A 25,410-nucleotide genomic window follows, 5' to 3' on the forward strand; every position below is an offset into this window, starting at 1 on the left:
GCAAGTCAGACGGGCAGAAAGTGGGCTTGTGGCGCCAGGGGCTGGGGAGGGGGATGGGGGGTGACGGCTCGTGGGGACGGGGTGTCCTCTGGGGGGGTGAGAAGGTTCTGGAACCAGATGGAGGTGGCGGTTACCCAACGTTGTGGATGTGCTAAACGCCGCTGAGCTGTTTAGTCTAAAATGGTTAAAGGTGATTCTGTGTTACTTGAATTTTTGCTTCAATGAAAACTGGAGGGAAGTTGGAGTTGGATTTTGTATTGTAGAGAGACAGTTCCCTGCGTCCTAGCGCAGGGAGCTATACTCAATATTTTGTAATCTATATGGGAGAAGAATCTGAAAAAGAATGTACACGTGTATTCTTTTATATATAACTGAGTCACTTCGCTGTACACCTGAAACTAACACGACGTTGTAAATCAACTCTACTTCAAAAACATAAAAATAAAAATTGTACCCGAAATCTAGGGTACAATTCTGGAAAAAAGAAAAATAACTGTCTCTCCTTGTGGGGCGTTAATGGATCCACCTCTCATGGCCAATGTTATCCCAAACCTTGTGTGCGAGGGAGAAAAATGCATTGATGGTTTATTCATTATTTTTACCCTTTTTGTATTATTTGGAGGCACCCCATTCACTTCTTTAGATGGAGAGAGAAAAAGAGAAAATAAACCGTCTTAAGACTCTTGACACCAGCAGGTAGGGAACACCACTGACACCTTCAGGAAAAAGAAAAAGGACTGCGTATATTTCCTTGTTTGGAAAATGCAAACAATGCAGAAGGAAGGGTGTAGAATGAAAACGCAGAAGGCCCTGTCTGTCCCCCATCCCCCGAATTTCTGCTCCCAGGTGACCAGTGTGACCAGCGAGAGAGGATTATAGGATTTTGAAAACTCACGCGTGGCTTCCCGTGGTTGCATGTGCCCCTCGATATCCCTTGGGCGTCCCCTTTGGAGACCTCAGAGTCCCTCACGGGGGGTGTGCATTTCCCAGGACAGGTTCTTGCTGTTCCGGGCAGGTTCCGTGAAGAGCTTCTGTGGACGGACAGGGCGGGGGCAGCTGCTGCAGACGCCTGGACCTACCAGGCTCCCACAACTTTGCTCCTGCCCGGCTGGCCAGCCCACGAATGACGCCCTTGGCCCCTGCCCCTGGGGGGACAGCCCCCACCGGGCCCTGGCGCCCACCCTCCCTGGGGACCGATCCATCCACTCCCGTGGGGCAGGATTAGGGCTGAAACAGCAGGAGCAGTCTCTTCGTGGGTGCAAGGTGGAGCGTCATTTAAAAACTGTTTTTATTGTGGTAAAATAGACGTACTATAAAATCTACCATTTTTAAGGGCACAGTTCATTGGCATCAAGTCCATTTATTGCTGGGCAACCATCCCCACCGTCATGTCCAGAACTCTCCCATCTTCCCAAACTTTGTCCCCATTAAACACTGACTCCCCCTCCCCCAGCCCCTGGACCCACCATCTCCTTTCGGTGAATTTGACTCTTCTAGGGAACCCTGGTACGTGTCCTTCTGTGTCTGGCTTCTCTCACTCAGCATCATGTCCTCAAGGTTCATCCACATCGTACCTGAATCAGAATTCCCGTCTTTTCTAAGACTGAGTCATGTTCCATTGTTTTTACACGGTATTTTGTGTATCCATCCATCCATCAGTGGACGCCTGGGTGGCCTCCACCTTTTGGCCATTTTGAAGAATGCTTCACGTGAACACACGGGTGTCCACGCTATCTGGCCCCCTACTTTTGGTTCTTTGGGGTCTACAGCCAGCAGTGGAATTGCTGGATCCTGTGGTCATGCTACGCTGAATTTTGTGAGGAACTGCCCTGTTTCCCTGAGCACTTGCAGATGCACGCTCCCTCCCCATGGCGTGTGCGTCTGAGTGTGGTTCTTAAGAGAATTAAAGCTGAGTCTGGTTTCTGCCGTTGCCCCGAGGTTCTCTTCGCTGCCTGTGAGCTGGGAGTCTTTGACCTTCTGGCCGAGGTCCCGGAGGCCCTGGGCTCGGCTGCAGTGGCTGCACGTCTGGGCGTCAGCTCCCGGGGGACAGAGCTACTGCTGGATGCCTGTGTGTCCCTGAAGCTGCTTCAAGTGGAAGTGAGGAGAGAAAAAGGTAAGCATCCTGGCTATTTTGAAGGAGGCATTTTAAAGGTGCACCCTCAGCACTTTTTTTTTTTTTTCTGTAAAGGGCCAGAGAGTAAGTATTCTTAGCCTCGTGGGCTGGCGGTGTGGTCTCTGCAGCTGCCATTCATCTCTGCCCTTGGCGCACCCAAGCAGCTGGAGACAAACAAATGGGAGGGGCTGAGTGCCAATAAAACTTTATTGACAAGACAGGTGGTAGGCCAGGGTTCCAATAAAACTTTATTAACAGAAGAGGTGGTGGAACGGGGTTCTAGTAAAACTTTATTGACAAAATTGGTGGTGGGCTAGGGTTCTAATAAAAGTTTATTGATAAAACAGGTAGTGGGCCAGGTTTCCAATAAAACTTTATTGACAAAAACAGGCAGAGGGCCAAAATCAGATCTAGAGGTTTCCTCAGGCTGGTGTATGCACTGGAACCCCGATGAAGTATCCAAGGAACAAGATAAAAATGTGAAAAAAAGAAATCTCAAGGGAGTAATTTTCCATCAAGCTGAACTGATTCAGTTCAGGGGTTGCCATTTATGAGAGTATATTATTTTGGTGTTGAAGCTGCTGGAAGATGGTGATGGTAGGGTTTTTTTTTCTCTTTTTTAATGTCCTTCCTTTGCAAGATTCAAAACTATCAACCCTATGTCGGTCATCCAGATGGTTTTTTAGAGTTTTGTCAATCCGAGAAATTGCAAAGTGTAGGGACTATCGCTTGATAGAACAGGAGTGGGTGGACCAGAGGTGGGGGGGGGTAGCTGGTGGGCTTTTTTCTTGCAGCCAAAGGACTTGTGTACCTGTTGGATTTCTGGGGTGCGGCCGAGTTAACTTGAACAGGGAGACATCATCTGAGGGGTTGGTGGTGCTCAGATAGCCTGGCTTGGAAATCAAGCAGGTACCAGCCACACCACGGGAACAAGCTTTGCAGGTCCCCCTCCCGGCCCCCACTGGCAGCACTGCCCCTGAATGCCCAGCCCATGCTGAGACCCAGCCAGGACACACCTGTGGAGGATGCTGGCTGTTCTATGGGAAGCACCTGGGGGTGGGAGGAGCCTGTGGTTCCTGCTGACATGCGGCCCAGGCAGGTGAGGATTTGGGCAAGCGCACAGGCTGGGAAGCCCCGTGACGGCAGCGTCCACTCCGGCTGTGCCTCTGGGGTCCCCGTGGAGACCCACAAACATTGGGCAGGTACGCATTGTGCAGGAGAAATGAAAGGCTAGATCCTTCCTCCTCGTGAGCGGGACAAGGCGCTCCTGTCCTAGGAGGGATGCCATGACCAAGAACAGGACCACGCCGGACCCCAAGCACCACAGCTGGGCCCCCAGGACAGGCCCAGGCACCGGATGAGCCGTTCGGACATGTGGCCCCGAGATGCCCAGGGCCGTCCCCCCTTGTCGGGGGCTGGAGGGATGGAGTGGCTTAGGGTGCAGCCGGGGAGCACGGTGCCGTCTGCCCCGGGGGGCTGTGGGCGTCCTGCACCTTGTGGAGATGATGGCCCCACCAGGCTCGGGTCCCTGCTGCACAGCTGAGCTCACCCAAAAAGCGCCCCTTTCTCCCCTGATCTTTGTTTCCTCTGCACGAGTCGGGCTGTTGCCCCCATATGTCCATTTTAGAATCAGGTGTTGCTTAAAGGTCCGCAGACTGTAATATACGTTTCCCTCGGGCTCGTTGGCTGTTCACTGCTCCGCCGGATCTTCCCATGGGATTTGCCGAAGCTGCACCCAGCAGGTGCGGCTGCTGCCCACAGATCAGCCGGCCCTTCGGGACGAGGGTCCAGCTGTTGGGACTTCCGTTGTCCCAGGCAGGAATCGCGTTTCCATCAGGGTGTTCCCAGTGCTGGTGTCAGCATGTCGGCGGTGCCTTGGTATCTAATGCGTTTTTGGTTTTTTTTTCCTCTGTTCTGTGTGTTTTCAGCTGTGTATGAAAACACAGAGCTCGCCAGCACCTACCTGGCCAGAGCCAGCCCCAAGTCCCAGCAGGACATGCTGCTGTACACGGCCAGGACCACCTACCTGGGCTGGGGCCACCTGGCCGCGCGGCTGTCAGGTGGGTGCGGTGTCGGTGGCGCTCCTGAGTCCCAGGGCTGCCTGGGGGCTGGTTTTCAGGGCATCCGAGGAATCGAAATGCCGGGTTTCTTGTAGAACCAAACGCGACATCATTAGATTTGGGAATCCGGAGCAGATGTGTGAGGTCACCTGGTGTCGACCGACGGGATTACTCTAATGATGTCGTGATGAGAATCCTTGTGCTTCAGGAGTCTCCAGGGGAAGCGGGGGTGCCCCAGGGCAAAGCAGGAAGATAATCTGGAACATACGGTGGAAAACCCTGCGTGCTGCTCTCTGCGTGTGATGGCTGTGCCGCACACCGGGCTTCTCAGCCTCACCCCACCGGCATCTGGGGCTGGGTGACCCTCTGATGTGGGGCGTCCTGGGTCCTGTGGGGGGCGGAGCAGCTTCCCTGGTCTCCACCCGCCAGGTGCCAGGAGCACCCCCTCCCCCCAGTGAGACAACCAACAATGTCCCCAGACATTGACAGGTGTCTCCTGGGGGCAAAATCAGTTGTAACTGGGAATCACTACGGTAGAGACAGATGGATAGAGCTATAGATAAGTGATAGATATTGGTAGATCAATATTATTAGATAAATACTGATAGATAAGTAATGATACATTATAGATGATAGATGATTGATAGACAATATTGACAGTTTGATAGGTGATTGATAGATATAGATAGATATTGATAAAATGATAGCTATTGTTAGGTATGGATAGATGATAGGTAGATAGATGGATCTATAGATAGTGAATCTATAGGTAGATGTTAATGATAGATAAATATTGTTAGATAAATGCTGATAGATAAGTACTGATAGATAGTGATCAATAGATGATAGATATTGACAGATGATTGATAGGTAATATGCATAGTTTGAGAGATAGATGATGATGGATGGACATTATTGGTAAATACTGATAGAAGATGATAAATATTGATAGGTGGGTCTAGATAGATGATAGAGAGATAGATGAATACAGCAGTCCCCAACCTTTTGACACCAAGGCCCGGTTTCATGGAAGACAGTTTCTCCACAGACGGGGCGAGGGGGCTGGCAGGATAATTCGGGCAGTAACGCAAGCGATGGCGGGATGGTTCAGACGGTAATGCGAGCCGTGGGGAGCGGCAGATGAAGCTTCGCTCGTCTGCCCCCTGCTGTGTGGCCCAGTTCCTGACAGGCCATGGACCGGTACTGGTCCGCGGCCCAGGGGTTGGGGAACCCTGGCTGAATAGATAGATAGATAGATAGACAATAAGCGATAGCTAGTGGAATTATAATAGGTGACTGATAGAGAGAATCTCTGATGCTAGGTCAGGGTTTCTCAGCACGACTGACATCGGGGCTGGGTGACCCTCTGATGTGGACGTCCCGGGCCCTGTGGGCTGTGCAGCAGCTTCCCTGGTCCCCACCCGCCGGGTGCCAGGAGCTGCCCTCCCCCAGTTGTGACAACCAACTGAAGACATTGACATTGTTGAGAACCGTGGCTCTCCATTTTCTTTCTTAATTATTTTAACTTAAACCCCATCTTGAGCCTCCGGTAGCTTAGCCGTGAGAACCCGAGGACCCAGTTCTGCCGCTGGTTTTGGAAAAGGTACAGCTCATCAGATTCACGCTTATCGTCACTGTTTGATTTCACGTTTCTCTTCCAAGATCACACCCACGTGAGACTCACCGCGCACGTGGCGTCGATGCTGTTCTGAGCGTCTCCAGGTGGCCCAGGGCTGGTGCGCAAAGTGCGTCAGGGTCGGGCCCACAGCTTGGAGCCAAGGGGACTCTCAGTAGGTCTCTGAGGGAGACCAAAGCGTCAGGGGTCTCGTGTCACAACCAGACAAGAGGGCACAGTAGGGGCAGTGGCACGGCAGAGCGTGGATGCCCGTCTAAGGGGTCAGCCCCCCGTCAGCTCCCACAAGTTGTGCCCACGCGGCCATGGGGTGACAGCCGCCCCAGCTTCCGAACTTTGTGTTTTACGAGAAGCAGGTTGTCGCGATTTTAAGGGGACATCCCCTGAGGTTTTGACCTTGGGGCCCATTCAGTTAAAGAAGGAAGCCGTGAGGAGCTGGACACAGCCCAGTGGACTCCGCCCGAGGGTGCGACTAACCAGCGGCGCCGCCACATCTCCGCAGCCCTTGCTGGACCCTCTGGAGTCGGGCCGAGGGACTTCAGTGCTTTGCCCCACGTGCAAAAGGAGCCTCTGGTTTCGGAGCAACGGAGGATCCAGGATGGAAGGAGGACACACCGCAGGGAGCCAGCTCACCTGTACATCAGGCAGCGGGGCCCAGGAGGACCCAGAAATCCCCCCCCACCGGCCTCCGGGGAGTAGCAGGAAGCTGTGGGTAGACCCGCTGGCCCTCCAGCTACAAGGACGGCCCCATCCCCAGGTGCCAGGGGCTGAGTCCTCCTGGACCGAGGCATCGCCTCATTTCACGGCATCTTTACACCGTCTTTAGACTGTCCCTCGTTTCTTCTTTCCTCACATCAGAGAGGCCTGCTAGACGGGTAACGTGCAGCTCTGAATGTGCAGTTATTTTTTGCAAAGTAGAAAGGAATTCGTGAGTGTCTTGGGTTACTTGTTTCCTGTTTGTTCTGTCTGCGATGTAAGGATAGGGTCTGTGAGCACCAGTGTGCGGTACCTAATGTGCAGTAAAGTCTCAGAACCCGAGTGATGCCCGCCCCCGATTTCCGAGACAGGAGGAACCGGTATCTGAAGGCCTTTGGGGTTCCCTCCGAGGAGCTCTTCACTGCCATCTACAGGTAACGCCAAGCAACTGCTTTTTTTTTTTTTTTGGCCTCGCTGCGGGCTCTTAGCTCCCCAACCAGGGGTTGAACCCGAGCCCCCTGCAGTAGGAGTGCAGGAGTCTTAACCACTGGACCGCCAGGCAGGTCCCAAGCACCTGCTCTGATAGGGTTATGCTTATATTTTAAAATTTTATTGAGGTGTAGTTGATTGACAGTGTTGTGTTACTATCTGCTGTACAGCAAACCGACTCAGTTATACACATTTATACAATCTTTAATATTCTTTTCCATGATGGTTTATGCCAGGATATTGAATAGAGTTCCCTATGCTCTGCAGTAGGACCTTGTTGTGTATCCATCCTATATATACGAGGCTGCATCTGCTAATCCTGACCTTCCACTCCTTCCCTCTCCCAGCCCCCTCCCCCTTGGCAACCACTAGTCTGTTCTCTGTGTCTGTGAGTCTGTTTCTGTTTCATACATAAGTTCATTTATGTCATATTTTAGATTCCACGTAGAAGTGATATCATATGGTATTTGTCTTTCTCTGACTTGCTTCACTTAGTATGGTAATCTCCAGGTCCGTGCATGTGGCTGCAAATGGCATCATTTCATTCTTTTTCTGGCTGAGTAATATTCCACTGTATATATGCACCACATCGTCTTTATCCATTCCTCTGTCAGTGGACATTTAGGTTGCTGCCATGTCCTACGTGGAAACAGTGCTGCAGTGAACATTGGGGTGCATCTTGGGATCTTTTCAGATTATGGTTTTCTCCGGACACACGCCCAAGAGTGGAATTGCAAGTTCATACGGCAACTATATTTTGTAGTTTTCTGAGGAACCTGTGTACTGTTCTCAATAGTGGCTGCGTCAATTTACATCTCCACCATCAGTGCACAAGGACACCCTGGTTTTAATAGTTCCCGGTGACCCAGCGAAGGAAGAAGATGGATATCCCAGTAGGACAGTGGGGAGCATCTTTCTGTCACTTCCCAAAGGCTGTTGTGGTCCTAGCTCCTTTCACTGCAGCCAACTAGCACCGGCTCCAAGGACGAGGGCGTGGGACACAGATGTGGTTCTCCGTGTAGACAGCAGTGAGAATCCTCTGGGCGGGGTTGCAGGCTGGTCTGCTGAAACTCCGAGAGCAGAGTCTTCTCACGCTGCCTTCCTGGTGGAGGAAAACACCGTGTGAGCCTGCAAGGATCAGGAGAGTTTACTGGGGTCCTGGGGGGCAGATGTCACTCCTCCGTTGTGATGCTAGCGGGGATGAGAAGGAAGGCCGGCCACGCCTGTGCGTTGGACACTGGGAAGCTCCCAGAACAGACGCAGGACTGGGTGGGTGGTCGTCCTCCCTGTCTTACGGGATAAGGGGGTGGGGCTTGGTTGAGGGCAAAACGGCAGCGGTGAGCACCAACCCTCGGTCTGGTTTCAGGAGACCCCGCAGCTCCCTCCTGACCCAGCACTGCCTTCCCATAGAGGAGGGACGGAAAGCACGGGTCGCCCTTCGGGTAGGGATGTGAGGCTTCAGAAAATCATCTCTGGTGCACAAGGGGTGTCTTTGCCATGTTCGCTGGTAGCAGGTTCCTCTAAGCAAGAGCAGACTTGCAATTGCTCTGCCTTGGGGCCAGCTGGGTGTGAAAATGCAAGACAGGAGGGTCTCCAGGACCTGGGACGTGCATGCCGTTGGCGTCTGGGAGGGTCCCCCTTGTTTCTCACTGGGGCGTCCCCTGGAAATGTGCCCCACAGGGACCCACGGGCACATCTCACTCCAGCATTTGCCCAGGGCTTCCTCTGCTTGGCTGTTGTCTTCGGGCGGACAAATGCCCTGGCACGAGAGGACACAGTCAGGTCAGAGTCTGTGTGGAAGGTTGGCATGCGCGTCGGCCCAACCAGGAAGACCCCCTAGATTCCAGGGCCTGTAGGTGAGCCTGTAACTATGGAGACCAGAGTGTGGGTACCACCCAGGTCCCCACCCTGTCACGTCCTGTGTCCGCTTGCAGGTGGTTCCGGGGCTCTGGCCAAGGCGTGCATGTCTCTGTACCCGGGGTCTCAGGTCACCGTGTTTGACATCCCGGACGTGGTCCAGATGGCAAAGAGGCACTTCTTATTCCCGGAGGATGAACGGATCGGCTTCTGTGAAGGTGGGTTTCCAAGTGCTGTCTGTGTCCACGGGGAAACATGCGTCCTGGGGGGGCGTGGGAGAAGGCGGCAGTGGATGGTCAGAGTGGGTTCCTTCACCCTCCAAATATACTTCCCCTCAACCTAGAACTGTGAGTCATGACAGATGGAAAACTCTGGGAGGGTATATTGTTTTCTTGCAATTAATTCTTTCTTGAGTATTGTACTGGGTTCAACACTGTCCCGTCAAAATTCATGTCCAGCTAGAATTTGCGAATGGGACCTTATTGGGAAATAGGGTGCTTGCAGAGGTGATGCAGTGAAGGGTCTGAGATGAGGTCCCCCTGGAGGAGGGTGGCCCTACATCCAGTGACAGGGTCCTTCCAAGACACAGAAGAGGAGAGACACAGACACAGAGAAGCCCCGGGAAGACAGAGGCAGAGACGGGAGGGACGCGGCCACGAGCCCAGGGACGCCTGGAGCCCCCAGAAGCTGGAAGAGGCGGGAAGGACCCTCCCCTGGGGCCTCTGGAGGGGGCGCGGCCCTGGGACACCTTGACCTCACATGTCTGGTCTCCAGGATGGGGGAGGATGGGTTTCCTGGTCTGTGGCCATTTCTTACGGCCGCCGCAGGGCACCCACACAGGCATCTAAATCCAGGTCACTTATGAATGACAGTAAATGACGTGGGTTGACGGTAGGGTCAGGGGTCAGTTCCTGACGCAGAAGCTTGAGAAGGTTCTCGGGCTTTCCAAGGTTCAGAGACCACAGCAGCTTTGCCGAGAGCTGGAAGGGACTTCCTCTTGCTTTGGAAATGCGGGGTGCGGCTCCCAGAGATGCTGTCCCAGGAACTAAGGTCTAACCAGCAGACGCCCTGTACCTCCATTTATGGAGGAAACTGGCCTTTCGTGGTTCTATTTTTCTGCTCGCTCAGAAGAAAAACACCAGGTGGGGATATCATTTCCATCCACTCTTAGATCTGCTGTAAATTCACTATGATGATTATTATTATTTTTGGCCACACCGTACGGCTTGTGGGATCTTAGCTCCCCAGCCAGGGATTGAACCTGTGCCGCCTGCAGTGGAAGCGTGCAGTCTTAACCACTGGACCGCCAGGGAAGTCCCTCGCTATTATGTTTTTTTTTTTAAAAATATCACCTGCACGGGACTTCCCTGGCGGTCCAGTGGTTAAGATTTCATCTTCCAATGCAGAGGGTGTGGGTTCGATCCCTGGTTGGGGAGCTAAGATCCCACATGCCTCATGGCCAAAAAACCAAAACATAAAACCGAATCCATATTGTAACAAATTCAATAAAATGATCTACAGCAAAAGATCTTTAAAAAAAAAAATCACCGCCAAGTTCATGGCATCTCATGGGACAGGCCATCAGCATTGCATCTGGGGCCAGATGTGGGGTAGACACTCCCGAAATGTTGACTGATCCAGACGAAGGATCATCTCCTTTTGAATAGCTCTGGATCCGACAGGCTGATTTCAAGGTGACAAGAATGTGCTGAATCATGTCCTTGAAGGGCTGGATACCATCTTTATTGAAAATTCTGAAATTTGGGGACGTCCCTGGTGGTCCAGTGGCTAAGACTCCACACTCCCAATGCAGGGGGCCCAGGTTCGATCCCTGGTCGGGGAACTAGACCCCGCAGTTAGACTAGCTGCAACTAAAAAGTCTGCACGCCGCAACTAAAGATCCTGCGTGCTGCAACTAAGACCCGGTGCAGCCTAAATGAATAAATAAATAAAAATTTAAAATTCTGAAATTTTGACCGTCAGGAATTTGGTGGGGGGTGTGGGGGGCTTAATGCTGATTTTTAAAAAATTCTTTTTAATTTTTATTTATTTTTGGCTGTGCTGGGTCTTCGTTGCTGCGCGCGGGATTTCTCTAGTTGTGGCGAGCGGGGGCTACTCTTCGTTGAGGTGTGCGGGCTTCTCATTGCGGTGGCTTCTCTTGTTGCGGAGCATGGGCTCTAGGCACGTGGGCTTCAGTAGTTGTGGCTCGCAGGCTCAGTCGTTGTGGCTCGTGGGCTCTAGAGCGCAGGCTCAGTAGTTATGGCGCACGGCCTTAGTTGCTCCCTGGCATGTGGGATCTTCCCGGCTCAGGGCTCGAACCCGTGTCCCCTGCATTGGCAGGTGGATTCTTAACCACTGTGCCACCAAGGAAGTCCCTAATGTTGATTTCTAAAGCCATTGTATTAAAATATATTGAACCTCAATGACCAAGTTTTGGGGCCCCTTAAATTTTGTGCGCAGAGGCAGTGCCTCACCCTGATCTTAACCCTAATCCCACCCCTGGGGAGCCTTCCTCCTATTTCTTGGAGTTACACGATCAGTGTTACTTCGGTGCCTCATTTGGAAAATGAGGTGAAGAAGCAGACTTTGGAGGTTGGGGGAATTAAGTGAAATTCTACTTTATTATGTGCTGTTACCCCGTTGAGGTTGGGTGTCTGCGATTGGTCCCCAAGGGCAGCTGGTAGAAGGTGCAGGCATGTCGACCTTCATTCCTGGGTCTGCATTCTCTCCAGGCTGTAGGCAAACAGACGCCTGACCGAATTTGGCCCTTGGGCCGTAGTTTTCTAAGAAAAACCCGTCTTTCTTCACTGAGTGGAAGAAAACCCATTTGGAGGAACCTCCTTCTCCGTGCCCTGTCTCATGGGGGAATATTCTGGGGTCCATGTTTCCTGGGATACTCAGCACAAGAAAGAGATCCAGGGGATAGCATCTATGTCATCCAAGACATCCTCCCCAATTCCCGTGAATTTGCAGAGCATGGACCACACAGGTCAGCTGAGGTAACCCTGTACGGCTCAGGGCTATCCAAGCTCTCTTCCCACATTGATACTTCTTGCAGGAAAAATGGGAGGAGAGTTGAGTGTTGGCCATCACCTACAGATAAGAGTCTCGTGGGCATCTTTATTCAGTCAGGGAAACACGTATGGACCTTGTTGGTCCAGTTTGACTCATCGGAATGGAGCTTCTCATCCATTGCCAGGGACCTCCTGAAATCCATGGCTTAAAGGATGCTGTCTGTTTACACGAGACCTTCGGAAACAAAATAAAAATAAAACCATTGTCCAGATCTGATGGAGGGAAAGGGGCCCCCAAACATCGTTCGGAATGGTCCTGTCTTCACTGAGATTTCTTTTTGTTCAGGGGCTGGTTGAAGGGTCACCAGCTGGGAAGATCTGGGAAAGCTCGGTCCATATAGGTGGCCTTTCCCTGCTGGGTGTTGGTGTGGTCCAACAGGATTGAGATGCAGGCTGACCCCAGGGCACTCGCCCTGGGTTACAGGAGATTTCTTTAAAGACTGCCTTCCAGAGCCGGATCTGTGCATCCTGGCCAGGGCCCTGCATGACTGGACGGATGAGAAGTGTTCACACTTGCTGGTGAGAATCTGTCAAGCCTGCAAGACAGATATGTGGTAGGGCTGGGTGTCGCTGTGCTGTCAACTCGGGGCAGGGTTGGCAGACTCTCCTTGGGGTGCCGGGGACTGAGTTCATGTCACAGGTAAGGGGAGTCGTCCAACCAAATGGCTCTCCTTCCACAGCAGTAATTAAAACCGACAAAAAAATGGCATTGATAACCATCCTGCAGCGTATCCCAACGAAAGATGGAGGTAGCCGCTGTGTGTGATGGGGACAGTATCCTGTGAGGTCACGATGCTGCGGGTCCACGAGGGAGTGGGCACAGCCTCTGTGTGTGATGAGGTCACAGTCACAGCTGACTGCTGAAGGTTTCCTTGCTTTCGGGACGTCACCATGCCTCAGGCTTTTGCATTGCTTCTCCCTCTCCAGAATCGTCCATTTTCCCCAGAAACTGTGGTTCTGTTGGTGGAGAATCATTTTCAGAGGTGGAGTTGCCCTTGCTGGGAGGGCAGTGTTTCTAGACCCCTTCCGCAGAGAGAGCTAGGAAATGGATTGAACACGCTGAATTATTTACATTTCCATCCATAGGGACGTTACCGGGCAGCTACTCAGTGTTTCTAACGCCGTCCTTGTGTGGAGTCCTACGCCCGGAGCCATGCTCCTAAGATCATCAATAGTACTTGTTTGCCTGTCCTGATCTGTACATGACGTCATCCCAAAGGAGCAAAACCAAGGTTACTGCAAACAAGAGAACTGCCAGGCCGTGCTGTGGCTTGTCTGCAGTTCTTCTGTTTAGAATATCCACGAATTGGTGCGTCCAGGGTCACAGAAACTGCAGTTGTCGCCCGGAGGTGATGTCGCCGATGGATCGGCTCCTGGTCTTTGGTTTGCTTCCAGTGTTTAGGCCTTGCCTCTGCTTTTTATGTGTTAATTCTTGGAGGACTAACACATTTGCATGATTCGAAAACCAAATGCTGATGAAAGGTCCAGGCAGAGAAGTCCAGCTTGTAATCTGACCCCCTCACACATATTTCTCCCCAGCTCTTGTAGGAGAGCTGATTTAGGCTCTTTTAAAAAAAAAAAAAAAAATTACAAAAATATATAAATAAAGCCGCCGTGTTTCCTGGGTGAAGCCACGCCCGGGAGGGACCTGGCACCAGGGCCGCTGCCCACAGCAACCACGGTCACCTTGCCGCTCACCCCCCTTGTGTCTGAGATCCAAACACAGCGCCTGCCGGTTTGCATATATCTCTGGACGGCCGCAACTCTGCAAGGGAAGCCGTCGATGGTGCTGAAGCCAGGGGCAGCCCTCGGAAGCGGAGGAGCACGGCTTTGCAGGCCCGGAATTTCTAGCCAGCAGGAAGCTGACCTCGGGCACGTCACTTACCTTCTCTGCACCCTCACCCTTCAAACTTAACAGACGGGACTGGGTAATCTCCAAAGTTCGTCTTAAATGCCCTGCGATTCTTTGACTACGTCCAACCAATGCTTCTCAGCTGGGGTGATTTTGCCCCCCGCCCCCCGCTGGGGACACACCTGGCAGTGTCTGGAGGCGTCTTGGGCTGTCACGCTGGACTGGAGGACGCTGCTGGCAGCTGGTAACTGGGTACCAGGGATGCTGCCCGACACCCCACAGTGCACAGGGTACCCCACATCAGCGAGTGGCCCAGCAGCCCCCAGTGCCCACAGTGCCGGGCTAGGGAGACTGGGTTAGGATGTGGTCACACTGCAGCTTCCCCGATACTCGTGGCAGTAACGACAGGACTGGCTCTTAGGGGTGCGTAGATTTCTTAAGAGTCCTCCTGAGCTGAGGGCTCTGGGAGGGTCACGCTGTCTCCTTGGGGGTAGGAAGAGAAACAGATATTGGAAAGACCTTCAGAAGATGATGGAAAGCCAGCTGCTGGTCCCAGACTGTGCTCCCCAGCGTTGGTCCAGCTCCGTCGCCTGGGGAGGGACCGGGTGGACCCAGCAGGAAGGACCCTCCAGGGCGCCGGGAATCACCTGCTCTGGCTTCTTCCCAAATACCTCTCAGGACAGCCTGGAGCCTTGGAGGGAGACATCCTCCCGTTGCCACGGCGACGCTGGATCACTTGGGGCAGGACCGGGATGCCTGTCTGCCAGCAGATGGCGCCGTTGGGTGGTTTAATGGACGTTGGCTCCACGGACCAGGCAGTCACCAACCAGAGGAGGCTGGGGTAGCCGTAAACGGAGAAGACACACACACTTTATGCCTTTGCCCCCGAAAATGTTAGGTTTCACGAAAACAAGTACCTTTTCATCATTTTCCCCCGTGAAGGGCGATTACAAAGTAAGAATAAAAGGCATCATTCTCCAGGTTCTAAGTAAGGGAGGGGACACTGCCCCCCGCCAACACCCTGTCCCGTGGAGAGACACCCTGGGCCTGGTGGATAAAAATGTACAGTAGGGCCGGCTGCATCTCTCGCAGCAGGGCCCTGGAGCCATTGCCGGAAACACCACCTTTCTGGAGGGTTTCTGCCCCAATAAAGAATTTGCGTGGTCAGAGGTGATATGGAAGCCCCCGGTCAGCTTGTTTAGAAGAAAAGCTGCTGAAACACATAGCACGACATGAACCCTTTGGATTAAAAAACACACACACGCACACACACAGTTCTTATACAAGGTTGTCACAGAAAACGAAAACCCCTCTCTTTTGTTTCTCTGACGTATTAGCTTCCACGGGGGACGACGATGTACGCTGAACGGATGAACATTTCCCAAAGAACGTGTTTGCCGCTGCCTGGGTCATTGCAATGCCTCCTGCATCCTCCACGTGGGGCCCCAAGTCTGCACAAAGTGGAACCCCTTTATGTACAAGGGCCGAATGCATCCATCCATGTAAGTTAACGGCTCCTTACAGCAGAAACTAACACAGCATTGTAAAGTAACCATACTCCAGTAAAAAGTCATTTTAAAAATTTAAAAAAGGGACTTCCCTGGCGGTCCAGCAGTTTAGACCCTGGGCTCCCAATGCAGGGGGCTCGGGTTCGATCTCTGGTCAGGGAACTGGATCCCACACGCCGCAGTGACGATCCAGCCTGCCGCAAGCTAAGACCCAGCGCGGCCACATAAATAAATACTTTTAAAAAATTAAAACAAAAGTTTGCATTTTTGGCTTTCATCACTCCTGCAGAACGACCGTGTCTATGGGAAGAGCATCGAAGGGAAATATGGTATTGAAGGGAGACGGCAATAAGCACATCCCAAACCCTCCTCTTTTACAGAATTTTCACGCCTAGCATCTCATGGGACCCCTGGGGCTGAGTGTGCAAAAATGGACTTGCCGGGCTTGTGCAAATGCATGCAGGGAGATGTTTGCTAAGGAGCGGAGTCTGTCCTGTTTGGAACAATGCACCAGGGTGGGACTGTCACCCCCAACCCCTGCCCTGTGGAGATGCTGGTGATGAAACTGTGCTGGAGAAGGCTTACGGGGTCCTCCAGGTCGACTGTGGTTTATCTCTGGGCTGCCCTGTGCCCATGTGACTGACACCTGCCTGGCTCTCTAACTGCCTGATTTCGGGGAGGGGGCGTCGGCCAATGGGTGAGAAGGGGCTGCTGCCTAGCAGGTTTCTCCTGGGTTCTTCTCCCCAAACTGAGCAGCTCTTTCCTTTGGTCTTCGAGACCTGGGGGGGGGGGGTGCATCCCCCTCCCTTGGGGATTCCCCTTGGCCAAGCCCACGCTGTAGGAGTGTCTCATCTATGATCTCCAAGGCGCTGACCCGTACAGGAAGGAAGCAAGGAGCTTCTTCAGTGCCAGGCTGTACAAACGGGTATTATTCGGACGTTATCAGAGTTTCAAAGGGCCACCCTCGGCTAGACAATACCTTGGCACCGTTTATTTTAAATTTTCTAATGTGATTCTTTAACAAATGTAAATCCGTATAGCAGGGTTTTTTTAAAAAAATATTTATTTATTTATGTATTTGGCTGGGCCGGGTCTTAGTTGGGGCACACGGGATCTTTAGTTGCGGCACGCAGGATCTAGTTCCCCAACCAGGGATCGAACCCCGGGCTGCCTGCACTGGGAGTGTAGAGTCGTAACCGCTGGACCTCCAGGGAAGTCCCTGTGCCATATTTTACATTCCACAGATAAGCGACATCATAGGATATTTTTCTTTGTCTGACTGACTTTACCTCATATGACAGTCTCCAGCTCCATCCACGTTGCTGCAAACGGCATGATTTTATTCTTCTTTATGGCTGAGTCATATTCCATTGTGTATATGGACCACATCTTCTTTATCTCTTCCTCTGTCGATGGGCATTTAGGTCGCTTCCATGTCCTGGCTATTGTAAATAGTGCAGCTATGAACATTATTTTACTTTTTAGAATAATAAGTGATCTTCATGATGCTTATAGATGGACATGGCTACAAAATGGTTAGCTTTGGAAAAGTAGAAATTGCGTTAAAAATTTGTCCTTAATAGTAAAGCCATCCTCCAGATACCTGACCCGCCACCCAAGTCATTAAGCTACCAGCAAATCAAAGCCTAATTAGTATAGGAGACTTCAGTTGGGAAAATAGATTCTAAAATTAATCATAAACAGGTTCACATCTCTCAGGATGGCTACTATCAAAAGAGACTCCGGAAAATAACAAGTGTTGGCGAGGATGGAGAGAAACGTGAACACTTGTGCGGTGTTGGTGGGAATGTAAAATGGTGTGGCTGCCGCAGAGAACAGAATGGAGGTTTCTCAAATAGTTAACCACAGAACTACCATAGGATGCAGGCTTTGAGTATTTAGCCAAAAGAATTGAGAGCAGAAACTCGGAGAGGCCTTTGCACACCCACGTTCACTGCAGCGTTATTCACAACGGCCAAAATATGGACTGTAAACGTCCATAAACGTAAATGTTCATGCATGGGTGATGGACACACAGAATGGGGTCCTTGCACACAGTGGAATATTACTCAGTCCTAAAAAAGGGGGGAAATTCTGACGCAGGCCACGACATGGATGGACCTTGAGGACATGAGGCTCAGTGACACAAGGCAGTCACAGAAGGACAAATCCTGCAGGCTTCCACTTATATGAGGTCCCTAGGGGAGTCAAATCCATAGAGACAGAGAGAAGGAGGGTGGGTGCCTGGGGCTGGGGAGTGGGTGTTTAATGGGGACAGTTTCAGTCTGGGCAGATGAAAGAGTTCTGGAGGTGACGCTGGAGATGGCTGTACAACGTGAATATGCTCAAGACCACTGAGCTGTACACTTAAAAATGGTCAATTTGATGTTGCATCTTTTTTCCATCATTAAAACAAATCCCCTATAAAGAACTGTAGGCACATTCCCCTCAGCGCAGACGCGATGACCCAGGCCGCAGAAGGAATCTGCTGGCTTTGGAGGACAGGTTCCTGCTACCTGCCTCGGGAGAAGCAGCAGGAGGGTGAGGGACCTGCATTGGTAGGGGTGGCAGGGAGCTGGAGGACACAGGTGTCCTATCCGGGAAGCCGCATTCCAGGTGGGAGCGAGCAGGTGTCCCGACGGACAGCAGGGGGCGCTCCTGCCTCATCATCCCGTCCAGCTGCTCTGTCGACCAGAGTCGTCTCTAGAAATTCATCACGGAGGGAAGGCTTCGATGAGTGTTTGCAAACAGATGTTCCGTTGATGAGGCCTGTCGTGTCGACAGCCTCCCCGTCCCCTTTAAAACGTCTGTGCCGAGATGGTACAACCCCAGTTAGCCAGAGGGATGCTTCCCTGTGTCCCCGCCCCTGTCTTTCCTCTCCTCTCCACTGAGCTGTTTACCTGAGATTTTCGAGCGTGACAATTTCCGGATAATTCGTTCGGTGGCGTCGAGAATTGGGCCACAAAGCACAACACGGATTCCTTTTATTTGTTTTTCTTCTCTGATTGCTGTGGCTAAAACTTCTAAAACTATTTTGAATAAGCGTGGTGAGAGTGGGCAACCTTGTCTTGTTCCTGATCTTAGTGGAAATGGTTTCAGTTTTTCACCATTGAGGACGATGTTGGCTGTGGGTTTGTCATATATGGCCTTTATTATGTTGAGGAAAGTTCCCTCTGTGCCTACTTTCTGCAGGGTTTTTATCATAAATGGGTGTTGAATTTTGTCAAAAGCTTTCTCTGCATCTATTGAGACGATCATATGGTTTTTCTCTTTCAATTTATTAATATGGTGTATCACGTTGATTGCAATAGCCAGGACATGGAAGCAACCTAAGTGTCCCTCAACAGATGAATGGATAAAGCAGATGTGGCACGTATATACAATGGAATATTACTCAGCCATAAAAAGAAACAAAATTGAGTTATTTATAGTGAGGTGCATGGACCTAGAGTCTGTCATACAGAGTGAAGTAAGTCAGAAAGAGAAAAACAAATACTGTATGCTAACACATATATATGGAATCTAAGAAAAAAAAAAAAAGGTCATGAAGAACCTAGGGGTGAGACGGGAATAAAGATGCAGACGTAGAGGATGGACTTGAGGGCACGGGGAGGGGGAAGGGTAAGCTGGGACAAAGTGAGAGAGTGGCATGGACATACATACACTACCAAACGTAAAATAGATAGCTAGTGGGAAGCAGCCGCATAGCACAGGGAGATCAGCTCGGTGCTTTGTGACCACCTAGAGGGGTGGGATAGGGAGGGTGGGAGGGAGGGAGACGCAAGGGGGAAGAGATATGGGAACATATGTATATGTATAACTGATTCACTTTGTTATATATTCACTTTGTGGTCTGTCCCGAAGAAAGATGCCTGGTGGTGGCGCTCGGGGCGTTCGCTTTGCCGGGGACTCTGGGTCGGAAGTGGCTTCCCATCTACTCGTGTCTGACTTATGACTTCTAGTAATTGTCCTGCTGTTTTACGTGGAGACTGGACCAGTGTATGACTACATGTATTACTTCTGTAATTATACAGCATCTGTTTCTACCTGGTTCTATAATATATAATCCAAGGATGGCGCCTGTCCGTAGATATCTCCGGGTCTGTATTTATGACCCTGCGTGTGTGTCTACACCCGTGTGTGTCCGGGATGATAAGACTATGTCCATTTCTTTAATCCCCGGTCCCACTGCTTGTCTCTGTATAATCTGAAAGCTTATTCTGTGGTCTGTCTATAAGTATAGGCAACTTATGTGTTCTAAACACTTTTGTTTTTTACAACGTTACAATTTATTCAAATACTTGGCATCTCTGTGCATTTTTTTTCCAACTACAGAGACACCTCATTTATTCCAGGTGGCCATGGAAAGAGGTATTCAGCACAACTGAATTAAAGTCTGAATAAAAGAAAAATTTTGAGTATAAATCTTCCTAAATTGGGTATGAATTTCCCCTACATTCTCCAATGGAGTTTGCCAATCCTGACTCAACTTTCTCTCTTTCTTTCTTTTTCTTCTTCCTTCCTTCCTTCCTTCCCCTCTCTCCCTGTTCTGTTTATTTCTCTCTTCTTGCTTTCTTGATTTGTTTTGGCTTTTAATAACACAGGGTTCAAAACACCTGATATACTTCTTTATATTCTTTTCCATGGTTTATCACAGGATATTGAGTAGAGTTCCCTGGGCTCTACAGTAGGACCTTGTTGCTGATCCAGCCTATATATAATTGTTTGCATCTGCTAACCCCAAACCCCCAATGCTTCCCTCCCCACCACACCTGCCTTGGTAACCACAAGTCTGTTCTCTATGTCCACAAGTCTGTTCTCTATGTCCACAAGTCTGTTCTCTACGTCTGGCTAAACACACATTGAGATATGTAATCTCAGGAAGCCATTTTCTCCCTTGTGTTTATAGAATTATTGTAATAATGATTAATAATGATCATAATATTTTTTAAAGTGCTAACAGCCATATGGCATGTAGTCTGTGCGGGGCACCATCCTGCATGCTTTCCGTATTTCGTTCATTATTTTCATTACCAACCTTCCCCCAAGGCAGGCATTCTTATTCTCACTTTATGGATGGGGAAACGGAGGCACAGACCGTCACTGACTTTCTGGAAGTGGGCATCAGCACGGAGCTTTGAGCCCAGCGGTGCTGGTGCTGGGGCTGGGGTCTGATGGTCCTTGGATGACTAGAAGTCACCCGGTTGCTACGTGGAAGAGGGATGATGTGTGGACTGTTTTAAGGGACATGTCACACTCCTTTGTTTTTCCAAATCAAGCCAACCTGGGCTCTGTGTCCCCATTTGAGCTTAGGTGGAAGGGGTCATGAAAATTCTGTCGTGGGGATACCGGGGTCCTGTGACTAAGACAGACAACTCCAGCTTTTATTTAAAGTCTGCGGCCCCAAACCTAATGTCAAGTGTGTATGGAAAGGAGATAAAAGGCTGTGGACAGAGGGGTTCAACTTCCGGTTTCCATGGAGTTGGTCCAGCATCAGAGGGACGGCTTGTGAAAAGGTACTATATAACCCTGGGGAATATTTTGGCCCTTTGGATGGGAAGGCACTAGTAGAAATGTTTTGTTGAAAGCGTGGTTTTCCAGGAAGGAAGTAAACATCACTGCTCCCTTGGAGAGATAATAAATGAGGTGTGGACACAAGGTCCACCCTCAACGCCCCCCCAGTCTCAGAAAATCAGGTCCTCCTGGCTCATTACGTGGGGGGAAGCTGAGTCCCCCGCTGCTTCTAGGTGGAATGCGTGAGGAGGGAGGGCCTCGAGAGCACGTGGCCTTGGTGTAGACAGGAAGAAACATTTCCAGCCGGGAAGTCGTCTGGCGTGGCTGAAGTTACGGATGAGAGGGGGAAGAGAATTTGTAAGTGGGGAGAACAGGAAACAGAGCCTCAGACGGGACAGCTGACATAGCAGTGGAGCCAGACATGGGGGAGCGGGGTGCAGGGCACGCCCACCCAGGCTGCCTGCTGACTGGCCCACCTGTGGCCCCCCGGGGACAGGACATGCGGAGATGTCAAGGCCAGTTCTTGTATAACGTAGGCATCAGCTAAATTTCAGTTACTTAATGCAAGAAACTACAAAACCGCTTTGAAAGTGCATGGTTTTTTCTTTATAATTTAACTCAAAACTTGAGGACTTTCAATAAGAGTTAGGAAAAGAGAGTATGCTTAAAAATTGCGCGTCTTGGTGATATAACCGCTAGTTATAATTGGTGTATTTCTTTGCTAGGCACCAAACATTCAAAAATAGACTGATCATGTCTGTTTACTCTTTCATTAGGGTCTCTCCTCCACATTCTGAAAGTTTCCTTAACCGTGTGGTTTTGGCGGCTGCGTACATGCATCGAATGGCTTGTGTTTTGGGAGGACATTTAGGGCATTTCTGACTGTTTTCACTGTAGATGACCTATGGATGTCCTCACTCACTGAATCATTAGTGGGCGGATTGATTCATTCAGCAAACGGGTTCCGAGCCAGACCCCAGACTGGGCCCCCGGAGGCGATGTGGGACCCTCAGGTATGCTCCCTGGGGATGACTCAGCGATTAGACTTTTCATCCCACAGGCAGATGATAAATCCCACAGCGTGTGCTGGTCCCAGAAAGCCACCGACAGCGACCCTGGTTTGATCCACGTGGGGTTGAGAAATAACTGTAAAATAGTGATTTCCGACTCAGATCTGAGGACCCAAGACTCATGTATGTGGACAGACTTCCACCCAGAAAGACTGTGCCGGTCCAGTCGGAGGGACCGTTCCACCGAAGAGCCCACCTTAGTCTTTATGACACGTAGACTCATTTGCGTTTCTGCCGTAACCAGGAGACTTAACGTTTTACAGGACTATCGGCCCCAGGTATCTGTTTCCTCAGATGAATCCCCAGCTCCTCGGCTCTGCTTTGGCTTCCGTCGGATGCATTGGCCGCTTCTGCTTAATTTGTCCCGTGAAAAGAATCAACTCCCTTTCGGCTTTTATCGCTTTTTATGCTTTTTGAAGGAAAAGGTGACAGGTCATTTGTATGACGATAAACGCGACCCTGCTTATTCTAAGGACTTTGGGAAACCGGGAGGATTTGTAAAAATAATAGGAGTTGGATCCCTTCCGCCCAGAACACACTCCCGATGCCTTTTTTGTGAGATGCTTTCACACCCCCGTGTGGCTTGTTGGTGCCGACGCTGGCTTTTGGGCTAAGTGCTGCTTCCCGAGAGGGGGTCCTCTCCCCATGCCAGCTGAGTAGGGCTGCCCGCCCGCCCCCCATGCCCCGCCCCCTCCTCTTTATCTGCATCATTTAGGCCCCGGGCTACTTGCAGCCTTGCTGGACTTCTCCCTGTCGCGTACCGGAGACCAGGCTGCACCAAGAGGAAACCGCAGGGACTTCCCTGGTGGCGCAGTGGTTAAGAATCCACCTGCCAGTGCAGGGGACACGGGTTCGAGCCCTGGTCCGGGAAGATCCCACATGCCGCAGAGCAACTAAGCCCGTGTGCCACAACTACTGAGCCTGCGCTCTAGAGCCCGCGAGCCACAACTACTGAAGCCCACGTGCCACAACTACTGAAGCCCACGCACCTAGAGCCTGTGCTCCGCAACAAGAGAATCCCCCGCTCGCCGCAACTAGAGAAAGCCAGCGCGCGGCAGTGAAGACCCAACGCAGCCAAAAATAAATAAATAAATAGATTAATTAATTAATTAAAAAAGAAAGCAGAAACCACAGCCTTGGACCACCGGCCGCTGCTAGCAGTCACCTTTCCCCAGGTGCGTTTTCACGTGCAGAGACACCCCACTCCAATCCCGGCTGCCCACCTCCCGAGCTGATGCTACACACAGAGCTCTTGATACTCCGGAAACCGTCCAAATTGTGCCCGGAGGAGAGTGGCTGGACATGACAGCCAGGTCCCCAGGGCCGCCTGAGAACAGAGTCTCCGTTGACAAGAAACGAGGCTCTCACGGAAATAACACAAGTGGCTTCAAACAGCAAAATTGAAGACAGTCCCTGTGGAAAACAGCAGGATGTAGAGAAAGGAAGAAAGGATCGGAAAAGTGTCAGTTACCCTCCTCGCAGGGCTAATTACTGTGTGTTTCTGAGGCAATTTTCCTATTGATAAATACTTGAAAGGGGGGGGTTTCAGCTGGAAAAACATGAGTCCTGGCGTGCGTGCAAAGCGTGATGACTTTGTGCAAACAGCCCGTTTGCCTGCTTTGCCCGTTTCCAATCAGTTTGTAATTTGCCACTTAAGTTTTTTTAACCTTTTAAAAATTAATTAATTAATTAATTAATTAATGGCTGTGCTGGGTCTTCGTTGCTGCGTGCGGGCTTTCTCTAGCTGCGGCGAGCGGGGGCTACTCTTCCTTGTGGTGCGCAGGCTTCTCATTGCGGTGGCTTCTCTTGTTGCAGAGCACGGGCTCTAGGCGCCTGGGCTTCAGTAGTTGTGGCACGTGGGCTCAGTAGTTGTGGCTCCCGGGCTCTAGAGCGCAGGCTCAGTAGCTGTGGCGCACGGGCTTAGTTGCTCCATGGCATGTGGGATCTTCCCAGGCCAGGGCTCGAACCCGTGTCCCCTGCATTGGCAGGCAGATTCTTAACCACTGTGCCACCAGGGAAGTCCCTAACTTATTTAAAAAAAAATTTTATTGGAGTAGAGTTGATTTACAGTGTTGTGTCAGTTTCAGGTGTATAGCAAAGTTAATCAGTTATACATATACATGTATTCACTCTTTTTTTAGGTTCTTTTCCCATATAGGTCATTACAGAGCACCGAGTAGAGTTCTCCATGCTGTACAGTAGGTTCTTATTAGTTATCTGTGTTATATATAGTCCTGTGTCTATGTCACTCCTAATCTCCCAATTTATCCCTCCCGCTTAAGTTTTTTTGATTTGCCATTTTTAATTTGATAGGAAAACAAATCATCCAGTCTCTGTTCACCGTGTCCACCTCTGTCCGTCGTGTTTAGAAAGGCATTCCTTTATAAAAGCATACACGTAGCTTCCAATCTCTTTTTTAGGACAGGATTTTATTTTTTACGGTTAAAAACGTGTGGGATTAACTGTGTGGCATTGATGGGGGGGATGTATTCTAGGGATCTACCTCTTTGATTCATTGAAATGGGCCATTCAAGAAAAAAGAAAGCAAAAGCAAAAAAAAAAAAAAAAAAGAAGCCTGGCACGAAAGTGTAAGAAGGAGAAAGGTGAAGGAATCTCCAAATAACGATGCAGAGTAAAAGCAGCTAGAACCCCAAAGAACACACGGTGTCCTTCCATTTCTAGGAAAATGTAAATGTCTGGAAATCCCCTGCTTAGAAAGTTCTAAACGGTGCGATCACTGCCATAGTGACGGGAAGCAGGTCAGTGGGGGCCTGGGGCTGGGGGTGGGGGCGCGCAGGGTGGAGGAGGGGATTCAGGGAGCGATGCTCAGGGCATCTTCTTGCTTGGCCCTTTGTGTGTCATTCCCTGGGGGACGGCCACACGGGGTCCACGGAGGGCAGGTCCTGCGCTTTTCAAAGGCCGTGACATTTGCTGACCACGAAGGGCCAGGTGAAAGGGGAGGAGAAGGTCGTGTATGTCTAACTGCGCAGGCTGGTTTTGATCCCCTCCCGGGCTCAGTTGACAGCCCTGGGTTCCCCACAGCCTGTGTTTCCTGCCTCCTCAGCTGTGGCTTCTGTTGCCTGTGGCTCACGCCCCCCGTGTTCGTTTTCAGCAACTTTAACGAGGCTTCCTGAGCCGGTGAGGCTGGACCAGGTGAGCCCCGGCTCCCCCGTGACACGTCACAGACCAACATCTCAGCTGCACTGGGAGGCGCCCTGCATCCTCGCTTCCTGCTTTGAATTAATACACGAATCCACGCCGCCCGCTTCCCGGCATGGCTGCTCCCCTGAGCCTTCCGTTCTGTTCCTCGCTCTTCTCCTGGCCTTTCCACGTCCGAGTTGTAAACCGTCTTCCTCCTGAAGTCAGCCATCCTCTTCCAATTTCACATTCCCACCCACCTCTGCGTTTTCCCGTTAAGAGTCTTTTCCTGACAAGCCGGGCATGTGCGGCCTTTCAGGTGCCAGATGTCGTTGGTACCAAGTCTGGGAAAGACTGAGAGAAAAGAATGTTTTGAAAATTCATGGTGGTAGGACTTCCTTAGAGC

General features: G+C 50.9%; 1 protein-coding gene across 4 annotated transcripts; it reads left to right on the forward strand.

Moving 5' to 3' along the window:
• Positions 1-280: 280 nt before the first annotated feature.
• ASMT (acetylserotonin O-methyltransferase) lies at positions 281-25,410 on the forward strand. Of its 4 annotated transcripts, XM_049704907.1 has the most exons (6): positions 281-2,113; positions 4,042-4,173; positions 8,926-9,066; positions 15,112-15,276; positions 24,549-24,625; positions 24,979-25,410. In XM_049704907.1, exons 1-4 carry the CDS (start codon positions 1,852-1,854, stop codon positions 15,138-15,140), a joined length of 564 nt encoding a protein of 187 aa, XP_049560864.1. In that variant the 5' UTR covers positions 281-1,851; the 3' UTR covers positions 15,141-15,276; positions 24,549-24,625; positions 24,979-25,410. The 4 variants fall into 4 exon arrangements, with proteins under 4 accessions (XP_049560864.1, XP_049560863.1, XP_049560862.1 ...); XM_049704906.1 differs by having other exon boundaries at positions 24,549-25,410; XM_049704905.1 differs by lacking the exons at positions 24,549-24,625; positions 24,979-25,410 and adding an exon at positions 16,036-17,782 and having other exon boundaries at positions 15,112-15,967.

This window comes from Orcinus orca, chromosome X (genome assembly GCF_937001465.1).
Source record: "Orcinus orca chromosome X, mOrcOrc1.1, whole genome shotgun sequence".
NCBI lineage: Eukaryota > Metazoa > Chordata > Mammalia > Artiodactyla > Delphinidae > Orcinus > Orcinus orca.